Here is a 19,685-nt window from a genome sequence, read left to right on the forward strand (position 1 = left end):
TACCCACCATGCATTCACCTTGCGATAGTGCAGGTGGTATTTCACGATGTCTTCTACACTACCAACACTGATGGACAGCATTGCTCTAAGTTCCTTGATAGTGATGTACCTATTCTCACGAATAAGCACGTCTGCATGATCAATGTTCGGCTCGGTGATGGATGTTCGCGGCCAATGATCATGCGGTTCATTCTCCACGCGCTCTCTGCCCTCTCTGAAGCACTTACACCACTCAAACACACGGGTCCATGAGAGACACTCTTCCCCATACTGTTGTTGGAGTCTGTGGTGAATTTCAGCGGACAGGACATTTTCTCTGAGGAATCTGATCACAATGCGTTGTTCCACGCTCAGTGGTACCTTCTGTACGCTCATCCCTCTAGCAACTCCCAGACAGCACTGAACAGGTTCTAACCCTAACAGGAGGGAGAGTGGAGGTTGTGGCTACAATCTCTCAAGATCGCACAGCTGCTGCGCAGTGCGGCCTGTTTACAAAAAAATCAGTCCCGGTCATATTTGAACCACCTAGTATTTTGGGAAGAGTTGTGCAGGTGGATGGGTCAGCTTGGAAAGATGGTGTGTAGAAAAGTGAACCAGGTCAGTTTGCTACCTGGCTTAGCATACAGCAAATCATCCCTAATGGTTAACACTGCACAATATTCATAAACCTCAGACTGTGAGTACATATAACTGGCCAGCGTGTCTTGCGGAATATTCTTTTAAAAATGTTCATCATCAATCTTGAATTTCCTGTGTTGCATGTATCTGGTGAGATGAACACACAATGAATTCAAGTAATATTTTAGTTAACCAGCGACCAACTACTGTCCATACATAAACTGAGACATATTTTTCTGCTATTTGTTTAATTTGAAATGTTCTGAAAACTGAAACACTGACATTTTCCATAGAGTGGCACTATCATTTGCAGTAAAATATCAGAAGAAATGTGTCCTTATTATCCAAATTTAAAAGCAGCCATCTGATAATGACTAATACTCTTCTAATTATGTTAACCCAACACTGATCTGCCATAAATTCAAAAAAACTGCTGGCAGAGAAATGAATCAAAGTTCTTTGTGCTTACAAGTGTGAATAAGACTCACAGGCCATAACGGTAGCAGCATGGAGTCAATGATGTGTTGTGCAAGTAAACAATTTAAAGAAAACACTTACTATGTACATGGAATATATAAATGAAAAAGCCCATTAATGAAACTACACAAATACAGTTATTCCCACTTAAAAAGATCCCTCTGAAGATGGTTTCAAACCTAAGAAATTAAAATGGTTGGGCCTCAAAAATATCACCACCATGTATTTACACCCCACTTTAAATGTTTCCAGCATAAAAAGACAGCTCATGCAAGGAAAGTGGGAAAGTCAACATGGGTGTCAAGTACAAATAAAATGATTCAAAGTTTCCATTTATATGACCTTTAATGTATGACCTCCATATCTGAAGTACAGAAAACCTTTTATCCCAACTGTGTGTTAATTCCTTCCATTTAATGTTTTCCTCAATTCAGTATTCAAAACAGAAATATGTGTAACTTCATTGCATTCTATTGAATTACAGTAGCACTTTCCAGCACATCCAAACATCGCAACATCATGCGTAAAAAGGCAAGAGCTTATGAAATGCAAGAACAGAACTGTATTATAAAGCAAAAGATTAAACATGAGAACTTCTTATGCATCATACTACTACATTAAAAACATATTTTCTTGAACCTCAAACATTTCAGCAGCTCTTTCTGTGTCACATTTAGATCTTGATCATGTGGAGTTTACGATTCAAGTCCTCAAACTTCAGAATCTTCCGAATAAAAAAGTCACCATAACGATGAGCCACCTTTGTATCTGCTATATGGATCATTTCATGGTCAATGTAGAAATCCAACTGCAACAATCATCACACAAAAAAGTCAAAATTTATGCACAGTTTTTAATCAACTTATTAAGATGGAATACAAGAAGTAGGATGCCAAACTGTGCAAGGGGAGAACAATGTTTGCTGTCAGTTTAAATATGGCTAGTGTTTTGGAGTGGAATACTTTCATAAGTAAAGCACTGTATATCAAGCTAAATCACCACTAAATTCATCAATAAATTTTATGAAGAAATAAAGTATCTAATTTGTCCAGCTTTTCATGCCAACATTAATCCACACTTCCACAAAAAATACAAGCAAACATGATCATGATGTCCAAAACTTCATGGAAATTTAATACCACCTAAATGGTTTCAAGCAGTATAACAGAAATTCAGGAGGACAATAAGCCATTTCTTTAAACAGAAATGTTCTGCCATTTTGTTTAAATTATGTATTCCATATTATATCTTTCTACGATACAGGGTCTTTCTAAAAACATGCTACAGATTCAATTGCATATAATTAACTAACTACACAGCAAACATCACTGTATTTGGTGTCTCTGAATTCAATAGTCTTGGAATAATCTTACAGTGCACACAATTTCACCTTTCTCTTCACTACATGTTTCAGCAGTAATGTGCCATCTTCAGGTGTGGTTTTCTTTAGGTCAAACCATTGCACTGTATGCCATCATGTCTCCTTTATAAAATGATTAAAATGTAAATATGTCATATATAATAATAAAATTTAAATATTAAAACTTTTCAAGATTTATCATCTATACGTCGCCCTTCAAATTCGCGAGTTACATCAATCCTCTCCTATGGGAGTACTCTTCCTATATTCTTGTGTATATTGTGTCCTTCCCTTGTGACTGCGTGCGTTGTATTGTGTACAAATACACATCATGAATGTGAATCAGTGCAACAGGACGCTATAACACATTTTCATTATGTGCATCACTGATGTCCATGGCCACATGCAGCCAATGTTGGAACCATATGCTTTGAGGTACTGGTGTCAGCTCTCTGGCTTTATTCTCATGAAGATCTTGCTGCATTTTAATTTTATGTGGTAATTTTCACGACTCCTAGAATTACCCTGTATGTTGCTGATACTCCCAAAATGAGTTGTTGGGCCAGACTTCACATATTTCCTGTGACTCTGTGTCATCTGCTAAACATGGTGCTCTGGCACCCTTCTTGTTGTCAATCATGCTCCTGGTTGTTAAGTGATCTGTTTACTTGCTTGGTGCTTTCCTGCACTCACATTTCACTTGGAATTTACAATGAACTGTGGCAACATTAGGAGCCTGGTACAATATTTTCACCATAACTATATTCTCTTCTGCTGAGTAAACCATCTTTATCACTGCTGCTTCATTATGTTGCCACCAGAGGCAGCACATTTTTGCAAGACTACTGAACTCAAGAGACAAAATACAGTAATGTATGCTATGAAGTTAGGTAATTATATGCAATTAAAACAGGAGTTCCTTTTTTAGAAAGACCTGTACATAGCTCAACATAATTCTAAACAAGACAACTGTTTTTTTCCTTCAGTAAGTGAACATAACAACACTTGTGTATATTCCTTTAAAACATAATATTCCAAATTAATGTAACAAAGCCAAGATGAAGTGAGATCTAGTCTGACATACAGAATTGTTGAGCTGCTCCAAATTTATAAAATAATTGCATAGTAAGATATAGTACTTTTCTTCTGAAATTCTTTTGAGACACTGCAACACTACAGAAGTAGACTGTGAGAATCAGGAGTAGCTAATATACAAAGGTTACTAGCAGTTCAAGGACTTTATCATGAGTTATTAAGCAAATCTGAAACCAGAGTGCTGAGGATATCTGAACTTACAATAGAGCAGTCACCAGGAGGAAACTGCATACTAAGGAGCCTTCCTGAATATTACAAAAATCAAATCAAGGTGGCTGAGCCAGTAGCATGCACAGAAAGAATGAGAAGTGCATACATAATTTTGGTTAGTAAACCTGGGAGACCTAGGCACAGAGGGAGGATTACATTAAAATAAACCTTAAGAAGCGTGCAAGGACGTGGACTGGATTCTTTTGGCACAGGATAAGGACCAGTGTCAAGCAAAGATGACTAACCTCTACAGAGGGAGCCAGTATAATGTTAATCATAAAGATTCAAAACATTTGGCTACAGAAGAATTTTGTAAACGCACATAATGCCTGCATTAATGAGTGATATCAACATGCAAAGCATTTTCTTCCTATAATGAGATTCGATGCACACTCAAGCGGATGTGCACCTATGTATGCAAATGTTGTTATTCATAAACCTGAAATTCTAATAACTATAACAATGTGTGAAGAAACAATATTAGTTAGTGACCTGTGGTTCTGTATGGGTGTCAAACTTGGTCTCTGATATTAACCTTTAACGGCCGAATGTTATAATTATTCGCATCAAGTAGCACCCCGAGCTGGCCGAATGTTATAATTTTTAGGGACAAGCCACGTGCTTCCTTTGTGAGTGCTGGCAGTTTGACCTTGGGTTTGAAACCCAAACAAACTCATGAACGTTCATGTCAGATGTTTATTTGTTAGCTCTGAACAATGAAATCGTTTATCAGGGTACTGGTTTCGAAACTATTTACGTTTAGATATGACTGTTTATGACCTGGTGAGCCAATAGAGGTCAGCTTTGTTTTGAGAAGTTAGAGGAGGAAATATTCGTAAGCACTTTCATAGCAGTGCTGCCAGAGCTTTCAAGGAAGTGTGGCTCATTCAGGGATTGGTTTGCAGTGTTGAATTCTCAGTTAGGACGTCAGTGGCGGATTTACTATATTTTGTTAAAAGTTAGGAAGTCAGTGTCAGACTCCTGTATTTCTTTTATATCATTTTTATTGTGTATCTCGGAAGTGGTATAAATACACTGAGCCAGTGTTACTTTGTGCGTAAAGACATCTTCGTCACTGTGACTTTCGGTATCAGTGGCGGACTGGCACTTTTCGACTGCTATTGCAATTACTTTGCATCACAATTTTGCGAGTATTCTTCCACCTACTAGACATGTCTATTCTCAATGAATATCTGTTACACAAGTCATGTGATGGAAAAATGACGCACAAAAATTTCCGCGAAATTTTGGTGCGTGATTTGATTCTTCAATCACATGAGGCGAATATCACGGTCAGTGGTGTTTTTCGAGGGAGGCCAAGTTCATCTGGGGCCCAACTGAGTCGACTGGAGGTGAAACATTCAAAACACTGACCAGCTAAAGGGAAACAAAGACGTTTGTTCTATAAACAAGAAAAGCGGGAGCACGCTTTACCGCTGTAGAGTGTGATGTCGCGCTGTGTGATGGACTGCTTCGAGAGTGGGACACGCGCGTCAGAGTGAAACTGTGAAGCGATGCAGTCCAACCCGTGTACAGTCCGAACCAAATATTATTGTATATAGTGTCGTCATATTTACATCGCCACCACGATTCAAGGTTGAAGAAAAACAACATGTAAGTCCTTTGGAATTTCATAACGTATATAATAATGATTATATTTTGCACTTCATGACAAAATACTCACAGTTGATTTTCATTTGTAAAACTTGCCCTTTTGTATATATGTAGAAAATTTTATTGTCTTTCAGGTTCTTTTTAGTTCATATTCCGATGTTGCATAGAACGGAAAATATGCATTTTTTTCTGAAAGTTTGCAATGTTAAAGACTTAGGGCCATTTAAATTCCGGCCGTAGGGAGCTGCAGGCAATTTAAAAGTCCGTACGTTAAAGGTTAAGGTAGGAGCACAGACCGAGTGTGTTTGAGAACAGGGTGTTGAGCAGAATATTTGGACCAAAGTGAGATGAAGTGACAGGAGGTTGGAGAAAACTGCAAAATGAGCTTTATAACTTGTACTGTTCTCTGAGTATAATGAGAATGATCAAGTCAAGGAGGATGAGGTGGGCAGGGCATGTAGCACTAATGAGGGAGAAGAGGAATGCATATAGGATAGTGGTGAGAAAGCCAGAAGGAAAGAGACCACTGGGATGACCAGGACATAGAGACCAGTGGAGGGATCTTGTGAACATGGTAATGAACCTTTGGGTACCATAAAATGCTGGGAAATTGTTGAGTAGCTGTACAATTGGCAGCTTCTAAAGGACTCAGCTCCATGAGTGAGGGAAACCAGACCCTCTTAATCAGGGTTAAGGAACTTCAAAACATTGCTTTCAAACAGCCATGTTTGTTCATGACATAAAATGTTAATCCTTTCATACGAGAAAGACAAACTGGAATGGAGAAGAGTTAAATGTAGGACTTCACTTTTGGGAATAGGTCATGTGGAAAGCCGAAGCTCTTCCAGCATATCAGCAAACACTGCAGTTACAATCTTCAAGGTTAACTGAATGTTATTCCTGAAAGCCAAAATTATGCAAAACACCAGCCAAAGAAATCTAAAGCCAAGAACCATAATTGTTCACAGTTTTAAGATGACATGAGAGATTTATGGTCAAAGTTATACAGCTCAATATAATCGTAACTGTAACAAACATAATCAGTAAACAGATAATTAACAACATCAACTTTTCCAGTATGAGCCAGGATAGTGTAGTCAGTATAGTGACTGGCTACAGGCCAGACAACCAAGGAGTCAGAGTTCAAGTCCTGATAGGGTCAAGAATTTTCTCTTCTCCACTTCATCCAGACTGGCTCTGGCGTCCACCCAACTTCCTATTCAATGGATACTGGGGGCTTTTTCCATTGCGGTGAAGCGGCCAGGGTATGAAGCTCACCATTCACCTCTAGCTAGTGCCAAGGTCAAGGAATTTGTGCAATCCTCCTTGCAATGTAAGAGATCTGATACTTGGAATTAAGTGTATGTGTAGACAACAGAAAGTTACATAATTAAAAGATTTGGGAAGGTGAAGCATGAGACTCTCCCCCTTAGAAGGGGGGAATGGTGTTTCTGTGTCTGTACATTAGGAGCTCCATACCCACCTCAGATCCAGACTGGAACTTCCCTTCAAGCCCTGATGTTCCCTTTGTCCATACAACATTTTTCATCTTGTGCTTGAAACACAGAAGATGGATGATCAATGCGTCAATCTCTTTCTTCAAATCCCTATTCTCATCTTGACTTGGGCCTGGACCCATAAATGTGGCTAGTTTTGACAACGGCAGTGTTGTATACAGCTTCAAGTAACTGCAACATAAGAGATATATACGATAACAGATACTATCATCATCATCATCATCCCTTTAAAAAACCAGATTATGGGGCCCATCCACATCTTATCCAATGGATACTGGGAGTTCTTTCCCGAGGCATTAAGCATCCAGAACATAAAGTTTACCCCTCACTTCCAACTAGTACTGAAGTTAAGAATATGCAGACTACACCTAGTTACTAAACCATATTTTCCAACATGAAAGAAGTGTCCCCCCCAAAAATGACTAAAAATTGCAGTGTATCTTATGCACTGGTGCATCTTATATATGGAAAGTAATGAGGTATGTAAATATTAGAACCAAAGTTAATGTCACATACATAAATGAATATTTTATAATTAATATACTGTGGCGTATTTGTTCAAAGCAGGAGCCTCAGAGGCCTCGGAACATGCGCGCAACATGAGAGTTGCAGATTGTATCAGCTCATTGCTAGGCGACAACTCTGTGAAGTCACATACCCCGATCCAGCTCATCGCTACGCGATGCTCGGTAAACACCGCTCCATGCTAGGTTGTGATGTCATGCAACAGTGGTAGCTATCACGTTACGGGTTTCTATGGAGTCCACTGCTGAGCAATCACTCAGTAAACACGTTCCAACAATATATGCTGTTTTCTGTGCGGTAAGTGCAGAAGCTAGATAACGAGAGTATTCGTAAGTGTTTTGGCAGTTAAGAGTAGTTGAGAATGGCAGGAACAAGTGAGGTGGAGCAAAGAATACAGAAGGTCGTCTGTGAGGGTGTAAAGTGTGACTGGAAGATGTAATGTGTAATATTTGTAGTGATTTGAAGTGAGAATTTCTGTGTGGAGACCTGTTGCTAGGAGACAACTAGTGGAAGAGAGAATCCTAGTGCGTGGGCAACAGTGAACTGGAGTGTGTAAATCGGTGATAGCACTGTAATTTGATTGTAATTAAGAGAGTGCCTGTAACCAAGCTGTAAATAAATCCAATCAACTGAATTAGAACCCATCATTTGGCCACGCATACCCTCCTACACGTGACAATATAAAAAATTTTGTTTTCTAACCAAAAATTTAAGAAAAATATAAGACAGGCAATATTTTGTAATTTCTCCTTCCTGAACCATTTTGCATCTTATACACTGGGAAAATCAGCAACTCCTTGGCTCTCCTCTTAAGAACTCCTTTATGACAGATGTCCATACTTCTTTAACATATGTCTTCAGCCTACATATCTTCACTTTCATCTCTCATAAATTGTTCTCAACACCTTCCAGGCATCTCAGTTTGGGCCTTCTCACTTTCCTTCTAACCTCTGGTTTACTCTCTAACATTTTCTCAGCCATCCTTGTTTGGTATATCCTAATTACATGCCACTCCAACCTTTGCCTTTTATTATCTGCTACTAGATCAAGCATTTCATACAGTCACACGATAGAATGACTATACATTGAGTTTGGATTGGTATTTAGATATAACGAATTCTTAAACAACTCATGACTAAACTTTAAGAATCACTATCACACAAAGACTAGTGTTCTCAGTCATGGCCTTTACTACATTGTTTAGTAGCGGCTTCCAACAGCGGATGTTTACCTTCTCCTGGGTTCCCGAACTGTCTCATGTTTCAGCTACCCGCTACAACTCTCAACTGGCTGTCTGCCTGCAGACTCTCTCTCTGTCTCAACTCAACTAGTAATGGCAGCTGATCTTCCTTATATAGCCTTAGCACAGACCACACAGAAAACACCACCTCCAACAGTTCTTCTACTGTTAAGTGCGTGTCTACTGCAGCAATCGCAGGCATGTTTACAGACCCATTCCCTAGCAACGGAAATCTCTGCTGGCTTCACAGTTCTGGCTATCAGCAGACATGCCACAATATAATTCCTCCATATGTTTTCAAGGATTGGTACTCATGCACAGGGACAATTTTATTCATCAGCCAATAAAACCATTGATAAACTGTTTAAGAGTTCATGAGGAACTTCCATGCAAAGTGGGTGTCTTATGAGTATCACCACTGCATGGTATGTCATCAGGTTGTAAATTGAGGAAACAAGCAGTCACAGATGATGGCAAGCAAAGGGTCATCCTCCAACTCAGATGATGAGCACGGAACTAACAACTCCCCAACCCCTACACACAAAAAAAAAAAATAAGCAGGCTATGAAATGTCACACAGGGTCTTTGACTTGGACAGATTCATCAGAAAAACCTATGTAACAGAAAAGAGACAAAACATTTGGAACAAGGAATGTAAGGAGTGTTTATAAGGAAAGTTGACTGAAAACAACGATGAATGAATTAGCACAATATACTGTGGCGTATTGGCTCTATGCAGGAACTGTTGAGCCACAAAGGCCTCGGGCCACGCACACAATGTGAGAGTTGCGGATTGTATTCGCGAGTTGCTAGGCGACAACTCTGTGAACGCTTCGATTGCACAAGTGTGAGTGACATCACATATCTCACTCATCCCATAACTATGCAACACTTGGTAAACACCCCTCCCCGCTAGGCTGTGACATCATCCAACAGGGAAGTCCGTGCAGAGACTATTGCTAGTCAATCGATTAACACATCGCGCAACTGTGGTAGCTATCACGTAACTGTTTTCTGTGTTGTCAGTGCGGAAGCTACATAACGAGGAGTATTCATCAGTGTAGAACCAGAGTGTTACGAGCAGTATTCAGCATGAGTTGAAGTCCAGCAGCTACAAGTTGATTTGTATTGAGTGAATGGAAGTGACTAAGCAGAAGAAGTAATTGGGACAACGGAATTGTGAATTGTGTAAGTGTAAGAGCGAGTGTGCAATAAATTTGCTAGATCCAAAACGGTGTGCAGCTATTTGTCGCGTCACAAACACCCAAAACGTGACAATATGTTAGATTGAGCAGGAGTACAGGAATGAAGATGGGACAAGGATGGCACTGAGTCAGGAGGTAACTGTATGTATTTTTCTATGGCAAAGGATTAAAATGGTGATCTGCATGCAGATTCACACATCCACAATGGGTGGAAGAATTATTTGTCAGCAAATGAATGTAGATTCAATAGGTGACAAAAGAAATTCCCTGCTGAGTACAGAGTTCCTGACAAACACTACATTTTAGCGGCCTCCGTAGTCTAGAGGTAACGTTCCCACCTCATGACTCGTGGTACACGGGTTCAAACCAGGCGGAGGTCGTGGAATTTTTAAGGGCGGAAAAATTCAGGGAACAAGTCCTCCGGGAGGGACTTTAAGCTGTGGGTCCCGTGTCATAGCTTTACGGCACATAAAAGAACCTCGTATCTCCAAAGGAGGTCACTAAGCCAAATTCAAGGACATTTCCCGCCCAACAGTAGTCTCTAACGCCTCTGATAGATGGGGGAAGCATTATAGATACCGCCAAGCCAGTAGAGGCCGAACTCGCTGGCTTGGTCGGGACTGATGGTATGCACAAATATAGGTAGGGTATAGAGACTGGTAGAATATCATAGAGGGAAGCACAATGGACCAATACTGGTCTAAGTGCATGGGGAAACCCACCCTCTCCAATAACTAACTAACTTACACTACATTTTGGTTAATCTGTATGTAGTATGTACAATTTGTATATAGTACCTTCTGATTGTAGGCAGCATCTTCTGCTGGCGGACTTCATCCATGAAGACTTCAGCCTGATGTCTGATGGCTTCCTTTACATAATCATAATCTGCATCAGCATCTAGTGGTGGTGGGGTAGGTGACAGAAATTTTGGACAAGCAAAGAGGAAACATGACTCAAACTCCTATAAAGAGAAAAGCATATTATCATTGAAATGAAGCTCTCTCCTTCTGTGAGTTAACAGAAGCTGAGGTGATATACAATACATGGTGTGACCATACAAGTTCAGGATCACCCACAAGATGACACTATTGCAGTTCAAAACCTTTTTACTACATGGAGGAAGAAAAGAACCTGGTGAGTGATCTGCAATTTATTTCAATGTTGTGGCTTGCATCACTAAGAAGACACACTCTGTGAAGTGACCTCATGTACTACCTGCAATTCATGCTTTACCAAGAAATGAGACATTTCAAAGTAACATGAACGTGCATATTAAATTCGAGTAAAGGAAAATATATTTGTGTGACCCTTTAGTAATCACATTTAACCAAAAACCTCGTGAGAATGAAGATAACTTGTATTAGAATGTTATATTTTCCTGGGCAAAATATTTATTTTCTTCAATTAATTTTTGATTACAGATCAAAGATTCTATATGCCTTAGCTAAAAAGCAGACCTGCTTTCAGAAGTAATATGATTCAGAATTCTTAAATTTGCCTGTAGATTTTTTGTCAGCTGCCTTTCCTCTCTGGGATCTTAACTTTTGAGCTTCCTTAACCCTACTACCTGCAAAGGAGTTTGCAGCTTGTTTCTTATCTACAGTTAAACAATAAGTTCTGGTAAGAACTTACATCATCTAATTCCTTTTAACTATCTCAATCTACATGGTAAGACTTGCAAGTACTATAAATTAATAATTATACTATTTAGTCATCAATCTTTAGCACAGTTTCAACTATATAGATTCCATTTATGTTGCACCACTGTTATGCTAGGTTCTGCTAACTTGCAAGCAGCGATTTCTTATAGAATGCAGGTATGATGATAATCAAGTACCATATGAAATTTCACATATTTATTAGTTATCAACATTAAACCTGCCACACTGTTTGATATTCTACAAAAAGATTACTTTAAAACTGAATATTTTTAAAATCTGTTACAATACCCCACAGGACTCTATAATAAACAGTCCTCACAAATTCTAAAACCAACACATTTATATGACTGATGTTAGAAAACTAAGACGTGCAAAGACAGGTAGGCCTCTAGTGGCATGAAGCTCATAACACATTTCACAAAAATTCATCAAATTGTTACAAACCTTTTGCTGGAGGGGGGAGAAGAAGAAGTGGGAAGATAGACACATGTTACCATATCAGTCCTCATAAAATATGGAACAATTCACTCCACAGATACGGGTCCTGACTGAGAAACTGATTCACTTGGCTGGTCAAGAAATTTCTTGCATTTTCAGGGAATTCAAAAATTCATTACCCCTCTTTAGACCATATTCTGAGCTAGGCAACTGCAAGATTTGGAATAAACATTATTCAGCATGCACCAAACTGCACACTGGAAACTAACCCTCTTCAAAACACAAAGAAAAGCATGAAAGGTAGACAAATATGTCAATATAAAACTTGAAACATACACTGAGTTCCCCATATTGCATCTTGTACATTTTCTCATGGTAGTTCTTCTCTCGTAACACTTGATGTATTGACTCATCAATGCACTGAGGATGAAGGACTAAGCAAATTGCTAACAGATGATACATCTGCTCAGTCTGCTTGTTAATCTGAAATCAGACACATTAATCCCCTAATCATCATTATAGTCTCATGGACAAAAAAAGCTGGAGTAAAATATTTACAATAGACCAATCTTAGGAATACAGGAACTGAACAGGTTGATATATGGGTAACACTCTGGACTTGTGTTCAGGAGGTGGTCAGTTCAAATTTCAGCCAGAACGCTGACCATCATGACAATTTCTCACAATTCTCCTCAGTCCCTCTAGGAAAATGACAGGATAGTTCTTTCATTATGAAGCCATTACTGCTTCCTTCCAAATCTTTCCCAATCCATCAATCATCACACCATGCGACAACACCACAGTCTCGATACTGACAGTGCCATAATGAAATCCAGAATAATGTTACCACATCATCTTCATGCTTTCATCCTTTAATAACAGTACATTAACAGCATAAAATTACAATGCAAAGCAAAAATGGTAGGCCAGGAATAGCAACAAGTTGTTCAAATTATGGACACATAACACATGGGCTCAAGAAATACAAATCTGCAGAGCAAAATGCTGTTACATAAAAATTAATGAACTTGAATTTAACTACTCCAAATTATAAGACTTAAATTCACTGCACTCTGTGGAGCAGACACCATACGGAGAACTTAAGAGCAGGTCATCTAGTCATTACTGTGCTCACAAGAGCTTGTCACTGGACCCTATGCAAAGAATCTGTCCATGTCCAAAGCCCCATACAAAACATCATAACATGATAGTTATTAGGCTTCTTGCCCCCTGCCTAGCCACCAAAATTGTCACCACAAGAACATATTCACAGATGCTATCTCCTCCAGACATAATCTGAGAATGTGTCATTTTGTGAAGACAAAGAACCTACTAAACATCACATTCGAAATAAACATAAATACATACTGACACAACTGTGGTGCTGCACATACAAAATGAAATCTTATGCTGGTGGTGGACTGCTCACATCATGTGATCATGGTAGGTGGCATGCCTGATGGCAGGACAAATACAAGGTGGCCCAGGAGTAAAGGTCAAAATTCTGGAAGGTCATAGTATCGGTCATTCTAAGCAAAAAACTGTACATGTACATGTGTCCCATTCCAAACTGTTTCCAAGACAGAGCTATTTCACTGCACTGTAGATTGGATTTGACACCCAATACTGTCCTTCCTTCCTACTGGACTGCACCATTCTCTGAAGCATGTGAACTGGTGTGAAGTGTCATGTGTCTGTTGCGACTGGTGATAGCAATATTGTAAGAGTGTTGTGAAAAATGTCACACATCTTCAAAATTGCTGAATATGCTGATATGATGTATGATTAAAGCTTCTGCAATGACAGTGCCACTGTTGCTGTTGAAGAATACCATCGATGGTTTCCTATGCACAGAATTCCAGATCGCAGAGTGTTTTCCCAGGTGTTCAATACATTGTGTGAACATGGTAAACTTAGCCAGTAACCATTTCACCCACAGCACATGCAAAATCTAAACTATGTGACAGTGCCATGCAACTAGAATTCTGTCCTTGGTTACATACTAATCACCAATTGCTTCCATCAATACTATTCACTGATGAAGTTACGTCCACCCATAATGGAATCAACAACACACATAACTTGCATCGATGGCCTCACGACAATCCACATTGTGCTCATGTCCCTGCTTCTTTACCCCCACCCCCCTTCCACATACTCATTGCATAGGTGGCTGCATGGGCTCCAGAGCTGCTCTGGAGGCCACAGAGAAAAGAAATATCTTGCTTCTGCCAGGAACTGAAGCCTGGCCATTCAGCCTGTCGTTACACTGAATGAGCTATCCCGGCTCCACAGAAAATCAGAAATACACATGATAATTTTCAGAAGATGGAAGCAGCAAACAGATGTGGACTGAATGGCACAGGTGTTTTAGTGCATGCTTTCAATGTAGCCAAGTGTTTTTTATATTTTATCCTTTTGTTTAAAAATGACTGGGGATTGGCTACAACTTTTTTAACTGAACTGCACCAGTGGTTCAAAAGAGCCATACACAGCTCAAAATCCACAGTTAGGTCATGCCTGCTACTAATAAATTATACAAGCTGCAGGTGACATCCAGTGACTGGCAACAGCACTTTTTAGCAATTCACAGATGAAGACTGTTGGTAACGTTATCACTTTTCATAGTGGAGTGGGGAAGGAAGTAGATGTGCTAATTTTCATCAACACTGACAACACAAAAATAATCAACTATAGTATGGGACCCTGCATTCATAATCTCATATCCAAGTTTTTCTTGCTTAGATGCACAAAACAATTAACTTTGCAAGACATGTTTAAAAGGATTACAGTCTGTTCTGCTGTCAAAATTGACAATTCCGGTTCTCACTGTTCAACTTCAAGCACTTCCCATGTAAAGTAAATGTTAATTAAATGCTTTTAATTGTTGAATTTACACACGTGACAACTTCTTTTGGCTAAGGGAGCCAAAAAACATAAAATCCCCAAATCTGGAAAGCTTTTGGTCCAAAGTGTTCCAGATAATAGGTCCCACACTGTACAGTTGTTTCTGATTTCAGTACTTAAAAGCATTAACCTAACTACCCTGCTCTCACCTGATCATTCTGGTATGTGCGACTCTGGAAGAGCTGCTTTGTACGCTGGATGTACAACAAAATGGAACTGAAAGTTCGAATTGCATCTGAATACCTTCTCATCATCATGTATGCAAATCCAACATAATAGGATGTTGATATCTGGCATGCTGGCACATGAGAATACTGACTCTGAAAAACAGAAGATCATATGCAATTGCATGGACTGATTAATTGCCAAAAGCACATAAAATTTTAACTCTGTGAGTTAATCAAAATAAGAGGGCTATGTTAATCAATTCATGTTATCAACATAGAAAAATGCATACACACACTGTGGGCATTTGAGAACACAGTACTGAGAATATTTTGACCTAAAAGAAAAGGGAATTAGGATGGAAAAAAAACTATATAATAAGCTTCATAATTTGTACTCACCCCCCCAATTATCAAATCAAAAACACTGAGATTTGTGAACATGTAGCATGGATGGCAGAGATACAAAATTTGCAAAAAAAAAAAAATGTAGGAGAAAATCAAAACAAATGGAATCTGATTAACACTGTATAAGTACCGTACATTTCAATCGCAGGATGTCTCTTCTGCCTTCAAGTTACTCAAAAAAATTTAAATCCTCTAGCACTGACAGGTTAATGATTGATTAATTCAATACAAAAACTGCAAAATTATGTTTTTCAATCACACATCAAAATAATAAACAAACTCTACTATACAGAATTACTGGGGGTTTGGACTCTAATATGAACAACCAAACTCAAGATATTCTACAGACCCAGTGCTTTGATAACTAATTTTTGGTTTGGACCAAGCCAAAAATTTACTTAACAAGGATTCTTCTCACGTAGTCAAAAATTTGGTAAAAGACGACTCATACTGACGTGCAACCAAATGCATGAAACTGTGATAGGAAAGAAGTACTAAGGTATTCACTGGTGGCAATGTCCTGTCTAGAGCTCCAAACAGCCAGAACTTGAAGGTTTGAAAGAAATTACAATTCATTTGTAATTTACTTTCTAACATCAATGTCATCTTCTACAATGAACCATTCAGAAAAATACAAGATAGTAATTCCAAGCCACAAACTATGCCACATTTCCAGGATTCTGTCATAATCATCAGACTTTTATGATACAAGATACAAAATTTGTTGGTGGCTGATGACATGTCACCATAAAAATTTCACATCCAAGGATTCATCAAACCCAATGGATCATACATTTCAAAGCTCTATCACCATATAATATTAAACAAGCCACCATTGAACAACATTTCCCACCTGAAAAGTTAGTTGCATGTTGGTAGTACTGATTTTAGGGATCTGAAAAGTGCAGTCATGTCCTGATATGTTTCTGCATTTGATGAAATGTCATATTTCATAATTTTTTCTAGTCTGGCCACAGCCCTACATGAACAATGTACTGTAACGTATCCGAGGTCCCGTGATGAATAATAATGGGTTCTGGTTTGGATGATTGGATTTATTGACACTTATACATATAACAGTTCGAGACTACAGGTAATTATATTGCTATCGCCATTCTACACACTTTCACCTCACCGTTGCACATGTACTAGGATTCTCAGTCTTCACTAGTTGTATCCTGGCAACAGATTTATCACAGTCTCACTGTAACTTCAAATAACACATGAAGTCTTCTTAGCAGCATCTAATTCCTTTCTTGCCATTTCTGTGGCTGTCAATTCTGAGGTCTGACTCGACTATTCTCGACTACTGTTGCATACTCCACTCTATTCCATCTACTACTCCCACAGCTCCTAGCCTAGGAATTTGGCTTACTTATATAGATGCGGCATTAACTATGCACAGAAAACACAGCTGTTCTATTGTTGCATGCCTGTTTGTTGAGTTTTCCACGTGACTGCTACCCACCCAGTCTATTGGCACACTGGCTGCTGCCTAGAACGGTCACAGCACACATCCAAAGAGAACACCGCTCCTATTGTTGTGTTCATCTGAATTGTGTTTACCTAGTAATGGGGTGTTCTCGCTCCACAGCTTAATGCTTTGAGCAAATTTGTCACAGTATTATTTCCCCACATTTCATGAATTTTTATTTGGTAAATAACCCACATTTAGTGAATGAAATTTTCTATCTTCCAGATCTCACACATCAATTTTGTGCAACTTGTGAGTCAAACACAAATCTACAGTTATATTTTCTCTCTTATGGAAATCATTTCTACACAGCCACAGTCTTTGGAAAACGATGTCACATACTTAATGTGCACAAAAATCACTCTGCCTGTGGCATTAGTTGCTTCTCTTCTCACCTGAGGTTGTTTCAATGTTCATTTCATGTGTCATTAATTATTCTATAAATTAATTTAATACTACAAATTATATTGGGTTTTCAGACTTTATCCATCGTCCTGGTTTTTAAGATAACTAAGAAAAACATGACGTTTCGGAAACTGGATCTGTTTCCGTCCTCAGGTGAGGGAAAACACCTATTCTGTTGGGTCCCTTAGAAAGAGCTAGCCTCAATCATGAATCCGAATACAAGGATAAGTTAAACACATTGCTAGTGTCTGGGGTTTACGAAACCTTGCCCAAAGATCCTACAGCTAAGGTGGAGAGGAAAGCACAGAAACTCCTTTCTAAATACAAAACCACTCTTCCAACCGATCTAAAACACAAGCTTCGTCCAGTGATTGAGGCTAGCTCTTTCTAAGGGACCCAACAGAATAGGTGTTTTCCCTCACCTGAGGACGGAAACAGATCCAGTTTCCGAAACGTCGTGTTTTTCTCAGTTATCTTAAAAACCAGGACGATGGATAAAGTCCGAAAACCCAATATCTCTGTATGTTATACACCATGGTCAGAATCCTATAGTAACTACTACTAATTATGTAATTATAATTATGAGAAAATGCCTCTTTTTTACTACTTATGGAAATAAATAATTTTATCACAATTGCATTCACAATTCTGCATAACCCCACCTAGAGAAAACCTTGATATAGTGCAAAAAAGGCCATTTCTCAGAGATTCATTAAATACAGGATTAACTCTCAAACTGGAAACGTCTCCAAGGCATGCTGCTCTTATACCACTTCACCAAAACTGGCCAATTTGAACCTGTAATATTTTAAACTGAAACAGGGGACAGATATATGCTGAAGAAGAAACAGAGCTAATCCCCCCACCCCCCAAAATCCTGAAAAATTACCTCAACATGGCATCCTACACGTATACTCCCAGCAAACAAAAATAATAGTGTAAGATGGATGCAGATGTACCTTCTTGTTCAGTTCAATATTTTCCAACACTTTTATGGCCTGATAGTAGTCACAAAGAAGGGAATGGAGTCTCAAGAGTCCCACCAGACTGAAGTAACCGAGCATCTTGTACAAAGAATGTCGTCCAAAATCTCCTGCTACAGAATCAGGATCACCACCACTAGCATATACCTAAAACAAAATATGATACATCTCTACACAAAGTGGCCTATAAGTCTCCTGTTATTATCATACCTTGAAGCCATATAGAATTTCACAATCATCTGCACTCAAGTATTGGACACCCCCTCACACACAAAGAACAGTACCCATTTTACACTACACTATGCTTAAATCACCTTTGAAGGTGTCATACCTTAAGTAGGCAACATTACCAAAGAAAAGTCCTGTGTGTGCAATGAGGCCTCACACATGGCATTCCTAGCGATTATTTACAGTAGCACGATTTAATACGAATCTTCACAAATCCATAACATATTTATATCTGTAAGTAATGCTGATCCTGAAGATGACACCCCTTCAAATATGTTCAGGACAGACCATAATGCTCACTTCCACACTCATTATATCAAACACTTACTTCCAGTTGACGTTTAATGTTGGACTTGTCAATCAAGGAGTGGAGAACATTCAGAACGCACAGCACATTCCACACCTTACTCTGCTTATGGAGGTTTTCTAGTTCTTCCGGAGTTTTCTTCTGAATACGGGCACGAAACTGTGTAAAAGACTGGAACTGGTACACAAACTCATCTACCAATTCCCACAACCACTGATCTGGTAACTCCAATGGAACTGGCTGATCAGCACCTATACAGAAAATGAAGTGGCATTTTGTATATGAGTATTGTAACGTGTTTACGTTACTGAATACGCCGTAGAGATCGTTAATTGGTTTATTCAACAATCTACAACTATCGGCTACAATTAATTATAACAATGTTACGGGTTTCCACACTTTACAAACCCTACAACAAAAGCTCTTAACACAATCTTCACTTGTCTTCACGTACTAATAATGCAGGAGATATACAAGTCTCCCTGAATTACACACTCCGAGTATAACTGTACTACAGCACTCATTATGTCTGGAAAACACATGAAAAGTCTTCCGCTCGCTGACTTCTTAAGTATCGCACACTCGCAGGCTGCTATGTTTCAACTTGGCGACTGTTACTTTATAACTCGGCGGCTGGCACAGTACAACTCGGAAATGTCTTCAGTACAACTGAAGTCGCCGACTGCTACAGTAGAACTGACTGGTACCAGCTGTGCAGCTCACTTATATAGCTGCAGTGCTTGCCGGTTGCGTAATGAGTGCCACGTCATCCTGTTACGTCACCGCTGTTGACTCGCCTTGCATAGTTACCAGGTTGCGGGGGCTCGGCTATCTTCGGCTCCGCTC

At 39.1% G+C, this 19,685-nt stretch overlaps 1 protein-coding gene across 1 annotated transcript in view; it reads right to left on the minus strand.

The window, feature by feature from the left end:
• Positions 1-1,411: 1,411 nt before the first annotated feature.
• The window catches only part of LOC111872908 (eukaryotic translation initiation factor 3 subunit L), a 41,694-nt gene continuing 23,420 nt past the window's right edge, over positions 1,412-19,685 (minus strand). The window contains exons 5-11 of the mRNA XM_023867189.2: positions 18,861-19,090; positions 18,281-18,451; positions 15,020-15,190; positions 12,300-12,446; positions 10,659-10,825; positions 6,858-7,062; positions 1,412-1,903 (exon numbers count right to left, since the gene is read on the minus strand). Of these exons, the coding sequence (XP_023722957.1) occupies positions 1,769-1,903; positions 6,858-7,062; positions 10,659-10,825; positions 12,300-12,446; positions 15,020-15,190; positions 18,281-18,451; positions 18,861-19,090 (1,226 nt within the window). The 3' untranslated portion in view covers positions 1,412-1,768. The remainder of the gene's footprint in view (positions 1,904-6,857; positions 7,063-10,658; positions 10,826-12,299; positions 12,447-15,019; positions 15,191-18,280; positions 18,452-18,860; positions 19,091-19,685) is intronic.

This window comes from Cryptotermes secundus, unplaced genomic scaffold (genome assembly GCF_002891405.2).
Source record: "Cryptotermes secundus unplaced genomic scaffold, Csec_1.0 scaffold1079, whole genome shotgun sequence".
NCBI lineage: Eukaryota > Metazoa > Arthropoda > Insecta > Blattodea > Kalotermitidae > Cryptotermes > Cryptotermes secundus.